This window comes from Nematolebias whitei, chromosome 11 (genome assembly GCF_014905685.2).
Source record: "Nematolebias whitei isolate Nwh7 chromosome 11, NemWhi1, whole genome shotgun sequence".
Lineage (NCBI taxonomy): Eukaryota > Metazoa > Chordata > Actinopteri > Cyprinodontiformes > Rivulidae > Nematolebias > Nematolebias whitei.
The window spans coordinates 25,616,369-25,630,031 of NC_056508.1; the positions used below are offsets into that span (position 1 = coordinate 25,616,369).

Here is a 13,663-nt window from a genome sequence, read left to right on the forward strand (position 1 = left end):
CTTACCCAGGGCAGCCAGTGGATGCCATGATCCAGCCACCTCCAGGACCATGGGATATTTCTGCAACAACACCAAATTTCTTTGTAGATAACAAACAGCAAATCAGGGTTCCCTACACATCATCTATTAAGGTAAGTTTTGTAAATTGTGTTTAAGGAAAAAATATTCTTATTAAATTTATTCAAGAAACTTTTGTGAATCGAATGATTTCACCTGCAGCCCTGCCACAACTGTGTGGGAATGGGACGAAAACCTTGCAATGATTGTACAGGTGCTGGTAATGTAAGTATTTTCCTCAGGCCTCAAAAAGTTATTTTGAAGATTCCATTTAGAAAAACAATACAGTGTCCTTTGCTTGATTTTGTTTTCTGAACAGCAAATGTGTTGGGTATGCAATGGATCTGGTTTCCATATTGGGAATGATCGATGTAACCACTGCAATGGGAGAGGGAGAAACAAGTATGCATTAGATTTTTAAAAGAGTGAAAGCAATAAGAGAGCAATGTAAATACACTGTGGCATGTTAACTTTTTTTAAATAATAGGTTTTAAATATTCTGTCACAGTTGCAATTCCTGTAATGGACAAGGATCAAAGATGTGTGACATGTGTCATGGGAAACGGCAGCTCCTGGTCTACATCCGCCTCAATGTGAACTGGTACTAATTTTATAACCTACTAATAAAATTTGTCAACAAAACAGTCTTTCTTTATGATAGAGAATAGTGAGTATTTATGGTCTTGTTTTATGATTAATGGCTTCATTATTGCTGTATTTTGTTATAAATGCTTGCAGGACTAATAACACTGAGGATTATGTTGTGGAACAGTCGAGTGGACTTCATGTGGACAACATCAGCAAGGTGTCTGGGAAGGAACTTTTCAGAGACTCTCAGTACATGGTAAATGGCTTTTTCCCTTCTGTTGACTTTTTGTGTTGCTGACCTAATCTGCAAATCTGAAGTGTTCTTTTATTAATTCAACTAAATTCAATTCAGTTCAATACATGTTAAGTTGCAACTGATTCATGCAATTTAAATCTGAGGCCTGTTGCTTCAATGACCCGTCTACGAATAAGCAGTAGAAAATGGAGATGGAGTTGTAACCAAAAATCTACTGGCAGTGCTGTAATGAGTCAGGCCCACAACAGTCAATGCTGTTTTCTGTGCTAATCATTTATTCAGTATGACTGAAGGATTCAGTTTCTATTGAATGAGAATTACATGGGAGTGAAGTTATTTTGATCATTTTTGTGTTATTTGTTATGTTGTATGATGTTTGATGTGTTTCAGTTTTCTCATTCGTCTTCAAATCACAATTGTTCACTCATGAAAATGCATAATTTTTATTCCCCCCCAGGTTCAGGAAACTAAGTAGATTCATGCTTTGGTGTACAGTAGTCCCTCAATACGGTTTGACTTTCACGGACTCACTCTTTCGCGGGTTTTCAACGTAAGATTGTACACGACACATGATCGGCAATGGGGAAAGACAGACCCCTCGCCCCCTCCTTTCTCTTTCTGAGGCTGTCACAGTAGAGCAGAGACGCACAACAGCCTGCGTCTCTGTGGGCTGTTGTGAGCGAGTGAGAGGGGGAGAGAGAGAGAGAGAGGCTGAATGCGGCTCACTCAGGTATAAAACAGAACCCCCCGCCCCTTCCTTTCGCTTTCCGAGGCCGTTTCACAGCAGAGAAAGAGAAAAGAGGGGGCGGGGTCTGTCTTTCCCTTATAGTGTCCCAGAGACACACAACAAGCGGGTGCGCAACAGACAGCTTCAGAAAAAGGAGGGTGCGGGGCTTCTGTCTTATACCCGAGTGAGCTGCATGAGCCGCATGTATTGTTTATTTAAAATAATCAAACGCAACCCAAACCGAGCCTTTAGGAATGAGAGCAGGAACAAGAATGCTGGATACTTCAGGCACGAGGCGATTAGACAATCTGGCAGGGAGGCGGAGACTGGGGAGCGCACAGGCACAGAGGGAGACTGGGAGTGACACAGGTGATGAGCATGTGTGATTGCGGTGGAGAAGTGGGCGTGGCCAGTGGCAGAGAGCGGAGATCATATTACGCTGTTCTCTTTCAGAACGTTTAGGGTTTAGTCCCTACTTTGAAGATTTTCATCTATCAGGAATATTGTTAGCGCTGATGTGTAATCTTTTATTTAAATTGCTTTATCCAGGCTCATATACAATGTATTAAATAAAATTACTCCTCTGAATGATTTGCTTATGTGGTAGTTATTGTTGTGTCAACAGGAGCTAGATAAATCAAATGTCGTAGCTAATAATTGTTACAATTCTGAAAGTCAACTCAGGCATGACCTACATTGAGTGTTTACTCTGTCTTTGCAGAATGTTTCAGTTTTACTTGATTATTACAGATGTCTGTATAAAGCCCAGTTATTGTTGCATGGAACATCTTGTTAGTTGGGGGTTCAGTTCAGTACAAACACTGCCTAACATCAACAATGAAGGAAGCAGCTGGAATGTTTTTCACTATAACTTCTAACCTCTCTGAGTCAATAATTGTCTCTTTATTCCACACATAGTAAATTAAATGTAAGTAAATAAACAAAATATAAACATTGATATCTAAAAAAGTTAAATCTGGTCCTCTGGACATTCAAAAACAAAACAAATCAAAACAACAAAAAAAATGTAGAAACGTTTCGTCTCTCATCCAAGAGACTTCTTCAGTCTGAGGTGCTGTTTTCAGCTCAGTCTCTTAAATAGCACCTTCTCAGAGTGGATCAACCACTTTGCTGCTGACAACCAAAACCAGCTGATCACATGCTCAAGAAGGACCATCAGCCTAACAATGGATCATTAGCACACTGATGGCTGTTTACTATTCACAGAGGGCTGAGTGATACTAGCAATCACAGCATTGTAAGAGGGGGACAGTTGAACCCGGAGGCCTCCACCCCTGTTTAACGATGGACGATTTCTTTTCACAAAGATGGCCTCCTTAAATAGCACCTTCTCAGAGTGGTTGATCCACTCTGAGAAGGTGCTATTTAAGAGACTGAGCTGAATACAGCACCTCAGACTGAGGAAGTCTCTCGGATGAGAGACGAAACGTTTCTACATTTTTTTGTTATTTTGCTTTTTTTTTTTTTTTTGAATGTCCAGAGGACCAGATTTAACTTTTTTAGATTTTTCTACCTGGATTATTGAGCATGCATCAGGATATAAACATTGATAATTATTTGGCTCAACATTTTTGTGACTGACCTTTTGCAGGTGTATCCATTGATGGGTTTTCCAGACGCTTCTATAGTGCAGGCTTCAGAACGCCTTATCAGGGATCATCAGGGCAGATACTCCCAAACATCACGCATTCTGCAGCAGGTTTTTATTTTAGTATCTTAGAACAATATGGTACTACTGAATTGCTGTTATTTTTTAATTTTTAAATGTAAAATGCTTATTTTCTTGTCTGCAGCGTCAAACCATCGAGCTGATCCCGGTCACAAGGGTCACCTACTCGTGGAAAGGGAATACACACATTTACTTTGTTTATGGAAATGAGTTCCAAGTTCATACTGATGACTACCCCGCCACTTGTTGCTGCTCTGTAATGTAACTGCAATGGCTGGCTATGACTTTGTTTATTTTACTGTCTATGCCACCGGACATTTTAGTCTGACTCACTCACTTCCATTCAAATTAATGGTTAAGAGTCATTAAGTAGTATGTGAGTATAAATAAACAATTTCTGACTGACTAAAAACAAAATGATTTAAAATAAAAATGTTGAGGCAGAAAAACTCCCATCACTTTCATTGGCTTTAAACTCACAATAAACTTGGGTGAAATAAGTTTTCCTGTCAATTGGCATATCAAAAATGTAATTTTTGTTTCATTTTTGGGGGAGAGAGTGGGGTTATTGATGTGAAAGGGACTTTCTTTTTATTATTTGTGATCTTTTCAAAATCCAGCTTCACTGAATCTATGGAGAAGCATTGCACATTTTTGAGTGCAACATTAATGCTAGCTTTTACTGTCAATCCGTCCATTTTCCATGCTTTTTCGACTTTCACATAATTATGCTAAAAGACATGTTCCATTTTTTTAAATAACATTTTGCAATCATCAATAGGAAAAGTCACTTTTAAAGTGACTATTACAATTTTAGAAGTCATCCTTATTTTGCTAGAAATTAGGGATTTAAAATATTTTCAATTTGTTGTTTTTTCGCTTTTTGCACTGCATTCCATCTTTCTGAAAATTTTATTAGACATCTATTTGCCCAAAAAAATGCCTTTAAAAATCATGGTTTTACCAGATCATGTTCATCTAGGTTTCTTGATTAACTTTGATTTTTACTATACACTTAAATGCATTATCACGTTAAAAGCACTGGTACTATAAAAGCTGGCACAATAGCCTTATATTAAATGTGCAATGAATTGTGTGTTTTGCTTTCATCTGGCACTTTTTTACCGTTTGTAAAAAAAAAAAAAATAATAATTCTGATTGCCATTTGAATGTTTAAATAAATGTATGCATAGATTCGTTTAGGAAGCAGTAATTGTATTTTTGTACCTGGGAGCTTTAAATTTGTAAGACAAGATATGTAATGCTTTCTTTCATTAAAGGCTGTTTGGCTAAGTTTTGTCGCTGTTTTATGTCGTCATTGACTGTGGATGTCGCTCGTGAATTGACGAGAGGAACGTGTTCGCCATAATGATAATAAACCGTGAACACAAAGCTACAAAAGGCAGATGAAGTCGCTCCCGTGAAACAGGGTTTGGTGCGCTGGTAGTCGCCGCACAACAACCAAGTCGGGACTCGTATCAGTGGATTTAAATCTCAATATACCTGAGAAAAACCAGCAGGAACTGAGGAAAAACGAGGTAAAGTTAGCATGGTGGCTAACTAGCCTGGCTTACCTGTGGTATTTCTAGCTACTTCTACAGTCCAGTGTTACATGTGCAGGCAAGTTTTACTGAATCAAAAATATTTAAATCTCACGTAATGAGCTGTATATGTCTGGATATCCTGGCCCTAATGTAAACTGGTGCAGCGGAACTCAAAGGTGGCGACTTTGAGTGTATGTTAGCGGCACAAAAGGGCTAGCTTCTTGTTTAGCCACCTTAGCTAAACAAACATCGCAACAGGCAGAATCCAGCTGTGAGCCGAGTTTCCTGCTGCACTTTTAATGGCTAAAACCTTAAGTAACGGTTGTGGAAATGTCACAAAATTGTTACATGCCACGCTACTGCCGAATAAAACGAGATACGCAAAAATGTATTTTAGGCAACAAGCTAACTTGAGCGTAACTTTGACGGTTGTGTTCCCCTGAGAGAGAACGGTCGCACCTGCAGCGTTGGTGGAGCAATCATCTGCTCCTCACAGCTATAGCTGGTCCAATGATGAGTGTTTTTATATACATAACCAAATCACGACATTTACGCACTTAAGTTTTAGTTCCAAATCTTTACAAGACAATCTTTTAAATGTGATTGCGGAAGTTGAGCACAGGGCATTGAGAGTAGAGGTAAACAAATAATCCCCCAACAGGTCATGCATTTTATTTGGTGCTTAGCACTTTGTCAAAAGTGTGGCTTGAGATTGTCTTTGTAGGTCCTAATTATATTTTTTGCAACTGATAAATTTTATTAGCTCTATCTCTGTAATGGAGGTCCTCCTGCCTTGAGACCAGAAATCAAATTCTTAACTATCCTGATGCATGCTCAATAATCCAGGTAGAAAAATCCTGTTCCCAAATTCTTAACTCTATTCTAACAAGGTTAAGTCAGGTCCTCTGGACAGATTCTGCTTTATTGAAACGTTTGTCTTTTATCCAAAAGACTTCTTCAGTGATGTGAACATCTTCATTCCTTTAAGAGTGGCCACTGGTCTGCAGATGAGTGTAAACCACAGAGTTCTGGCCTGATGATGTTGATCTTCTGTGCTGGTCCATCCTTTTGGCCAGTGGCTGTTTAGTTTCCCCGATGTAAGACTGATCACAGCCCTCCTGACACTGAACAGCATACACAAATGTATTTTGGGGTTTGAAAGCCACTGGGACGTCAAGTTTAGAAAATAAACGTTTGGTCTGGGTTCCTCCTTTTCACCTGATGGCTGGCTGGAGTCCTGTTGGGTTTATTCTCTGCTTTCAGGAAGGCCCAGTTAGGATATCCACATCCACGTTGCTCCAGGGCCTGACTTGAGTAGGATTTCTTCTTCTGCCTGGCTCCTGAGTTTGTGGGGATGCTGTATGTCCTGTATTAGAATGTTAATATATTAGTCACCATTTCATTTTTACACAATCATTTTTTTTTGCTTGAAATATGATTTTAAGTTAAAGATTTAGGAATAGTTAAGATTGATTGATTGTATTATTTATTTACTCACCTCATTGTTGAAATCAGCCCCCCAAAACCTCAATATCATTTGAGCTCTTTTAGCTGATAATGCTTAGACACAATTTATTGTCCCAGCAGAGACTCAACTGTAAAGATTACATATGTAATGTTTGGTGTTTGTTGTCATGACAGCTTGTGCCATGGCGTCAGCATCTGCCACTGTGGACTCCAAGGCAGAACTGACCACTCTGTTGGAACAGTGGGAGAAGGAACAAGACAGCAGCACAGTGGAGCTGGTGAACATTCTCACCAAGTATGTAGACATGTTTTTAGTTTATGTGATGTGCTGTAATACATTTAGGGGCAGATGAGAGTGCTTTTTAAGTGGGTGAAATGTGTTAATGTACTGCAACTTTCAGAATATCTGAGCTTGTTGAAAAGGAGACTGAGGAGTACCACAAAGCTGACCCTGACCCTTTTGATGATCGACATCCTGGTATGGAAACCAGGAAAACCACTTTGCACAAATCTATCAAGATGATATTAAGATTTTTTAAATGTGCCTGCTTTGACATTTCTCTCTTGGCCACCAGGGAGAGCTGATCCAGAATGTGTGTTAGGACAACTCCTGAAGATCCTGTTCAAAAATGATGATTTCATGAACACAGTATGAACAAATTTAAGGCATTTTGTTTCTAAAAATAATTACCAGCTTTTAAAGTATGGTCAAAATAGAATGAAAAACATTTTCTTTCATTTCTAGTTGGTGAACAGCTATGTGATGACCAGCAGAGAGTTTTCTTTAAATGCGGCAGCTTGCCGCTTGTTGCAGAACATCATGCCGGGATTGGAGACGGCTGTGGTTTTTCAAGAAAAGGTAGGCTTTCTGTTCATGGTGTGTTTCTAGTGTTCAACTTGATGTTTTTAATACAATCTTATCCTAACAGCAGTTTTAAAAATGTGTTGTTGTTGTTGTTGTTGTTGTTGTTGTTGTTGTTGTTGTTATTATTATTACAAATAAACTGTTATTAAAGTAGGTGGAGAAGGAAATAACCATCCGTCCATTATCTTTTACCTGCTTCTTCCATTTTGGGTCACGGGGGTCGCTGGTGTCCATGTCGAGCCATCACTGTGCGAGGGGCGGGGGACACCCTGGACAGGTCTCCAGTCCATCACAGGGACACATGGAGACAAACAACCACTCGCTCTCTCACTCACCCATAGGGACAATTTAGAGTTACCAAACATGCATGTTTTTGTCTGTGGGAGGAAACTGGAGTACCCGGAGAAAACCCATGCATGCACGGAGAGAACATGCAAACTCCACCCTGAAAGGCCCCCCCCAGACCGAGATTTGAACCAGGGCAACCTTTTCGCTGAGAGGCAGCAGCTCTACCAGTTGTACCACCGTGCTGCCCGGAAGTAACCAAATAATTGGAATATTTTTCTAAATTGTTACCACAAAGTTAATATTTAAAACGTGTAGTTAGACATGCAGAAAACAAATGACATGCCTAAAAGCTTTTATTGCTCATGTGACTACAATCCACCCACCAAGTTAGTTACACTTTTGTATAGGGCTGGGCGATATGGACCAAAATTAATATTTCAATATTTTAAAATGAATGGCAAAATACAATATATATCTTGATATTTTTTTCTTTCCATAAAGTAATAACAAAAATATATTTCTGAGTCTAAGCTTCGTCCCAGTTGTCACACAGGCACATTTATTAACAACAGCTGTAACTCTACAAAATAAATGTCTAAAAAATAAAGTATTTACATATATTAATTTGTTTTTTAAACATTTATTTACATATATTGTCTACAGAAAACATTTTTGTGCCCCTCATCTGACAATTTAAATCCAAACCTACTCCAAATAACAGCCATTGTTTTTCTTTTTGCTCAGCAGCTAAGCTGCTCTTTGATAGCTCCTGTACGTTTAGTACTTGTGCTAAATGTCTCCCGCCCACCTGGAGAAGCAGGGGGTGCTGCTGAGGGGGCTGGGTTTGTATTAGAGCTGTCATTTCTAACCCGGACGGTTGAAAGAGGTAAAATAAAGTCCAGATGGATCACTGCCAGCGATCCTTCCAAGCCCACTGTACTCAGTGTGTGTGACACAATGTGTTTTTGCATTTTGAACATTTTTTTTGTTTGTTTTAATGTCCGTTTTATTTTATTTTTAATTAAAATTTAGTCAAATCTCAAATAGTCCTTAGCGTTTTGATTGATGACAGGGAATTAATTGATCGTCTTGTGATGATTTCATTGTCACTCTTGCATCTGCTCTTTTCAGGAGGGTATAGTTGAAAGGCTGTTCAAGTGGGCTCAGGAGGCTGAACAGCCTCTGAGAATCTATGCCACCGGCTTGTTGGCGGGCGCCATGGAGAACCAAGACATTGCTGCCAACTACAGAGAGGAGAACTCTGTTTTGGTCAGTAGGGGATCCTTCACTCCTTTATATGAATTTGCATTAATAAAATCTGAAAAAGTCAATAGTTTAAGACAAACTTATTCAACAACTGATGACATTTTTAGTCCACATGTGTTCTTTAGCCGTAAATGGTGTGAAGCATTAATCGTTAGATTTTTCTGTGCGTTACTGTCACAGGTGCCTTTGATGCTTCATCGGATGCGTGAGCTTCAGAATAAGGATGCTGAGAACAAAAGGGAAACCAAATGGTTCAGCCCCAGGAAGATTCTAAGTGAGCCTTTGTTGCGTTTAGATGAGGAGACTGTTGACGGAGGCTTTGAAGACAAGCCTTTCACACCCACGAGAAACGGAGCAGAAAAGGATGCAATGGGGCCACAAGACGACGCTGAAGTTCCCTTCTCATCCATGGAACCTGAAAACGAGCTTTCGTTTCGTTTCAACTCCCCTGACAAGACGAGCAGCCGTTCCAACTCGGTTGTTAAAACCATGATGAAGCCCATGTCTGCTCCCGGCTCTCTGACACACCCAGGCCTATCTGACGGCAGCAGCTACTTAAAACGGAGGGCAGAGAGGGAGAGTGCCAGGACCTCAAAACAGAAGCTGAATTTCTCTTTGCCCGAGCCAGAGAGGAACTTCAGTGAGCTTTCCAACAGCAGCTGGTCAGAGATGAGCCCCTGGGTGATTGGCAACAATTTTCATCTGTACCCTTTGACCCCAGAGATCGAGCAGAGGCTCATCCTGCAGTATCTCACCCCTCTGGGGGAGTATCAGGAGGTTGGTCTCTTTTTAATCAGCCTATAAAGCAGCAGACTAATTGATTAACAAAATATTGAAGCAGCAGCTACTTTGATCATTTCACTTTCAGATTTGAACAGTTTCACTTTGTCAAAGTTGATACTGATAACAAAATGGTAACTGCTGATTGTCGTTTTTAATTTTATATTTAAAAATAGTTGTTGCAGATTTTGTAGCTGTTATTGTTCCCCTTGTCATGCTCCATACTTACCAACAGATGGCAGCCTTCTATAAAGATGTTTAAAGTAATTTATTAAAAAAATACACTGCATAAATTACGTTTTGACAAATGCACAACTTGGGGGTGGTAAATGTCATACATTTTGTTCGACACATTCCTGCATGTAGCCACATAAATGATTTGAAACTATGATAAATCTTTGTCCTGACATTGTGTACAGCTTCTGGCAGTGTTTATGCAAATGGGAGCTCGTGAGCTGATGATGCACTACATGGATCTGAAGCAGACCAATGATGTTCAGCTCACCTTCGAGGCTCTCAAGGTAAACCTTTACTCCAGAATTTGATTTTTTTTTTATGCTGCTCAAATGCAACAACTTTTTAAGGCTCTTTTTCTTTTTTACAGTATCTGGCTTCACTGCTGTTGCACAAGAAATTTGCTGCAGAGTTTGTTGCTCATGGAGGAGTTCAAAGGTTGCTGGAAATCCCAAGACCTTCAATGGCTGCTACTGGAGTGTCCCTGTGCCTGTATTACCTAGCTTATAACCAGGATGCCATGGAACGGGTACAGAAAAAGATATAGACGCTGAAAAGTTATAATGTCAGAATTTTGTAGCATATATTGTGTTTTTGTACTTACTCTGCTTATCTATAGCGTTTTGACCACCTGTCTAATGCAGAGGACAATATATTTTTGTTCCAAAATAATTCTGATCAGCCAAAATGTGGGCAGAAAGACATCAAGAGATTTTCTGGAGTACTGAAGTGTCTGGTTTCACTTTGTAGGACAGTGCTGTTACTGTGTTCAAGTCAATTTTATTTTTCATTTCCATCATGTGGTACATGAGGTGGAACAAAATTATGTACACAGGGTCCCAGTTACACCCCAAAATAGCTAAAAGATCTAAGAGATACGCTAGTCACTAATGGTGTAAAACAGTATGGCGTAACAACAGCAGCACGTGTTGGTGTGAGTAGTATTCAAAAATTGTTTAGGCAGCTAAAAGTATCAAAGTCATGATGTGAGTGTAGGTGTCTCCCCCCCAGAGGAACAGTATTTTTTGTTGCTTCTCAATAGTCATAATCCATCCATCCATCCATTTTCTTTACCCGTTTATTCCATTTTGGGTCACGGGGGTCACTGGTGCCCATGTCCAGCAATCACTGTGCGAGGGGCGGGGTACACCCTGGACGGGTCGCAAGTCCATCACAGGGAAATAGTCATAATGTTATAGCTAATTAGTGTATACATGAGCAAGGTGGTATCTGCTTCGTCGTCAATAAAGTTTAGCAACAAATCTTTATACTTTGGATTCTTTACTAAGCCACAAAACACAATCATATCAGTTTTGTTGTTGTTTTGATTAAAAATATTAATGTTTGTGTAAAAATAATAGTATTTTATATCCAGCTTCTTGTGGCTGTTCATATTTGTATTCACGACTGTGCCCTCTCCTCTGAAGGTGTGCATGTTGCCCCACTCTGTCTTGTCAGATGTGGTTGGTTACACGCTGTGGCTGCTCGAATGTTCACATGCATCAGGCTGCTGCCACGCCACCATGTTCTTCTCCATCTCCTTTTCTTTCCGCGCTGTCCTGGAGCTTTTCGACAAGCAGGATGGGCTCCGGCGGCTCGTCAACCTGGTAAGACAAAGCAGCAGTCACTGTAGCTGTGTGAACGTAATCCTCTGTATCTGTTGAATAATTAGAAGAAAACTGGATCAGTTAACCACTTCAATAAGTTGTCAAATGATATGTCATGCGTTAGCATTTAATGTAAACTGTTTTCAGATCAGCACACTGGAGATCCTGAATCCTGAGGACCAGGGAACACTGCTGAGTGATGATGAGATTTTCTCCAGCAGGCAGCGAGCCAAGCACACCTGCATGGCTTTGCGCAGGTACTTTGAGGCCCATCTGGCAATCAAGGTGGAGCAGGTGAAGCAATCCCTGCAGCGCACAGAGGGGGGCGCCCCCATTCACTCGCAACCATATTACAAGGTACACAAAGAGTAAAACGCATGTTGGACAGTTTATCTTTTTTAAAACGTGTCTATGTTGTTACTCATTTTGTGCTTTAGTTATTAGTTTGAAGTTTTATTCCTCCTGCTGTAATTTTCCCCCCTCTTCGTTCTCGTCCTTATAATCAGGCTGTCAGCTACAGCCGTGAGCAGGTGGTGGAAATGATGGAGTTTCTGATAGCGTGTGGTCCACGGCTTTACTGGGAACCAGCAGAGGTCTTTCACAAGCTGTCTTGTGTCCAGCTGCTCCTGCAGCTCATTTCCATCGCCTGTGACTGGAGGACCTACTATGGCAGGTATGAACAAGGAACGTCGTTTTTTCACCGTTTCCAGCTTTAGGTTTTGAATATTCTTGGGTAAGGTGATGCAGTCATGACGGTTTGCTGTCCTCCTAGGAGTGATACGGTTCGTTATGCCCTTGACATCCTGAGCATCCTCACAGTTGTTCCAAAGACTCAACTATTGTTGTCTGAACCCGTTGCTGTGCTGGATGAGGGAGGAAGTACAGTTTCTACTGTCGGTAGGCGTTTTCAGAGCTCGGCTCCTTTCTAAGTTACAAAGTCGGTCAATTGAAATTAGATTCTATTTTGTTTCTTATCGTCATGTAGCCTCCTGTTATGTTTAAAGATCCAATTTCTCCAAGGTTTTTATGTAACCCTTTCCTTTTTGTCAGGGATGAGTATAGTCCTGGCTGTGGCAGAGGGAGAGGTGTTTGTGAATGACGCAGAGATTCAGAAGTCTGCTCTGCAGGTCGTCATCAATTGTGTTTGTGCACCAGATAAACGCATATCTAGCATTGGTAAGTTTGTCGCAGGGATGCCCCGTCGCCGCCTGCCTCAGCACACCAAAGCCCACGAGAGCGTGCTCACCAGGATGTGGAATGTCGTGCAGTCAAACAATGGCATCAAGGTAGACCCAACATTTACCAAATAGTACAATTTGTACCTTTTTCTTAAGTTTTCTGGTCTTTAAGGGTGTTCAGACTTTAAACTGTAGCCCACATGCTGGGATTTGTTGTTTGAAATGACCGGTGCTGATTTAGGGTTGCACAGTTTATTGCAAATTTACTGTCATCGCATAAAGGATTGTTTAAACGGCAATGAATCGTAGGTCAGTGCATGTAAAGTATTATGCATTCCTGTTTTGTATTCTAATGTCAATCCATCAGTCTCACTGGCCTTGATGTCTTCACTTGGTTTGATAGGAATTGCAAAGAAAAAAATAGAATATTAAAAAAAGTGTGTTTATTGTAAATAATAGTTGTTGCTATGTTAAACAGTATTATTGTGCATTGCAAGTAGGCCTGTCGCAATAAACGATAAATCAGTTAATCGCATGATAAATGAAAATTATCAACCTCATTTTCATTTATCAGCTTTATCTTCGTGTCTCTTTCTACTGAAGACACTGGATGACAAAAAGCTCAACACTCCGGTGCTCTTCACTGACCCCTCCCTTTCTGTTTTCTCTTTAAAATCCATTTAACCATCCAAAATCACATTTTTGGATCATTAAAAGCAGCTAAGCAGAGAAGCTAAGCTACAAGCTAAGCTAATAGGCCGACCTCAGGAATAAATCTCCGTCTTGTCAAAGCGCCAAAATTCACGGTTGAAACTCGTGCCTTCGTGTAAAAAGTTGTTTTTTTCTGCAAAAAGAAGCTGAGAACTTGTTTACTGATTATTTTTTATTTTTAATTAAAAGCTTTTTGTGAAAAATGCTATGCTAAAGAGCTCAAACCACACGGAGCGTCTGCCATTTTGAGAACCGAAGACAGGCAGCACATGCCAAGTCAAGGGGCCTCCCTCCCATTTTTCTTAAGGAGACGCGCTGCTCGCTCCCTCACTATTCATCCTTCGGTTCAGTTTTATACTGCCGTCCGGTGGTTGAAAAAAGGTACTACATGTAAAACAAACATTT

General features: G+C 40.3%; 2 protein-coding genes across 2 annotated transcripts in view; both read left to right on the forward strand.

Annotated features, from left to right (window-relative positions):
- The window catches only part of LOC119417250 (protein SSUH2 homolog), a 37,858-nt gene extending 33,803 nt beyond the window's left edge, over nucleotides 1-4,055 (forward strand). Inside the window, exons 2-8 of the mRNA XM_037684460.1 lie at nucleotides 10-131; nucleotides 220-282; nucleotides 377-459; nucleotides 566-658; nucleotides 796-901; nucleotides 3,241-3,348; nucleotides 3,443-4,055. Coding sequence (XP_037540388.1) covers nucleotides 10-131; nucleotides 220-282; nucleotides 377-459; nucleotides 566-658; nucleotides 796-901; nucleotides 3,241-3,348; nucleotides 3,443-3,583 — 716 coding nt within the window. The 3' untranslated portion in view covers nucleotides 3,584-4,055. The remainder of the gene's footprint in view (nucleotides 1-9; nucleotides 132-219; nucleotides 283-376; nucleotides 460-565; nucleotides 659-795; nucleotides 902-3,240; nucleotides 3,349-3,442) is intronic.
- A 613-nt stretch (nucleotides 4,056-4,668) lies between these two features.
- LOC119417569 (DDB1- and CUL4-associated factor 1) overlaps nucleotides 4,669-13,663 on the forward strand; it is a 19,668-nt gene continuing 10,673 nt past the window's right edge. The window contains exons 1-14 of the mRNA XM_037684805.1: nucleotides 4,669-4,856; nucleotides 6,504-6,624; nucleotides 6,731-6,807; nucleotides 6,905-6,978; nucleotides 7,075-7,188; nucleotides 8,614-8,751; nucleotides 8,929-9,525; nucleotides 9,948-10,049; nucleotides 10,133-10,291; nucleotides 11,190-11,369; nucleotides 11,517-11,726; nucleotides 11,876-12,042; nucleotides 12,142-12,266; nucleotides 12,420-12,655. Coding sequence (XP_037540733.1) covers nucleotides 6,512-6,624; nucleotides 6,731-6,807; nucleotides 6,905-6,978; nucleotides 7,075-7,188; nucleotides 8,614-8,751; nucleotides 8,929-9,525; nucleotides 9,948-10,049; nucleotides 10,133-10,291; nucleotides 11,190-11,369; nucleotides 11,517-11,726; nucleotides 11,876-12,042; nucleotides 12,142-12,266; nucleotides 12,420-12,655 — 2,292 coding nt within the window. The 5' untranslated portion in view covers nucleotides 4,669-4,856; nucleotides 6,504-6,511. The remainder of the gene's footprint in view (nucleotides 4,857-6,503; nucleotides 6,625-6,730; nucleotides 6,808-6,904; nucleotides 6,979-7,074; nucleotides 7,189-8,613; nucleotides 8,752-8,928; nucleotides 9,526-9,947; nucleotides 10,050-10,132; nucleotides 10,292-11,189; nucleotides 11,370-11,516; nucleotides 11,727-11,875; nucleotides 12,043-12,141; nucleotides 12,267-12,419; nucleotides 12,656-13,663) is intronic.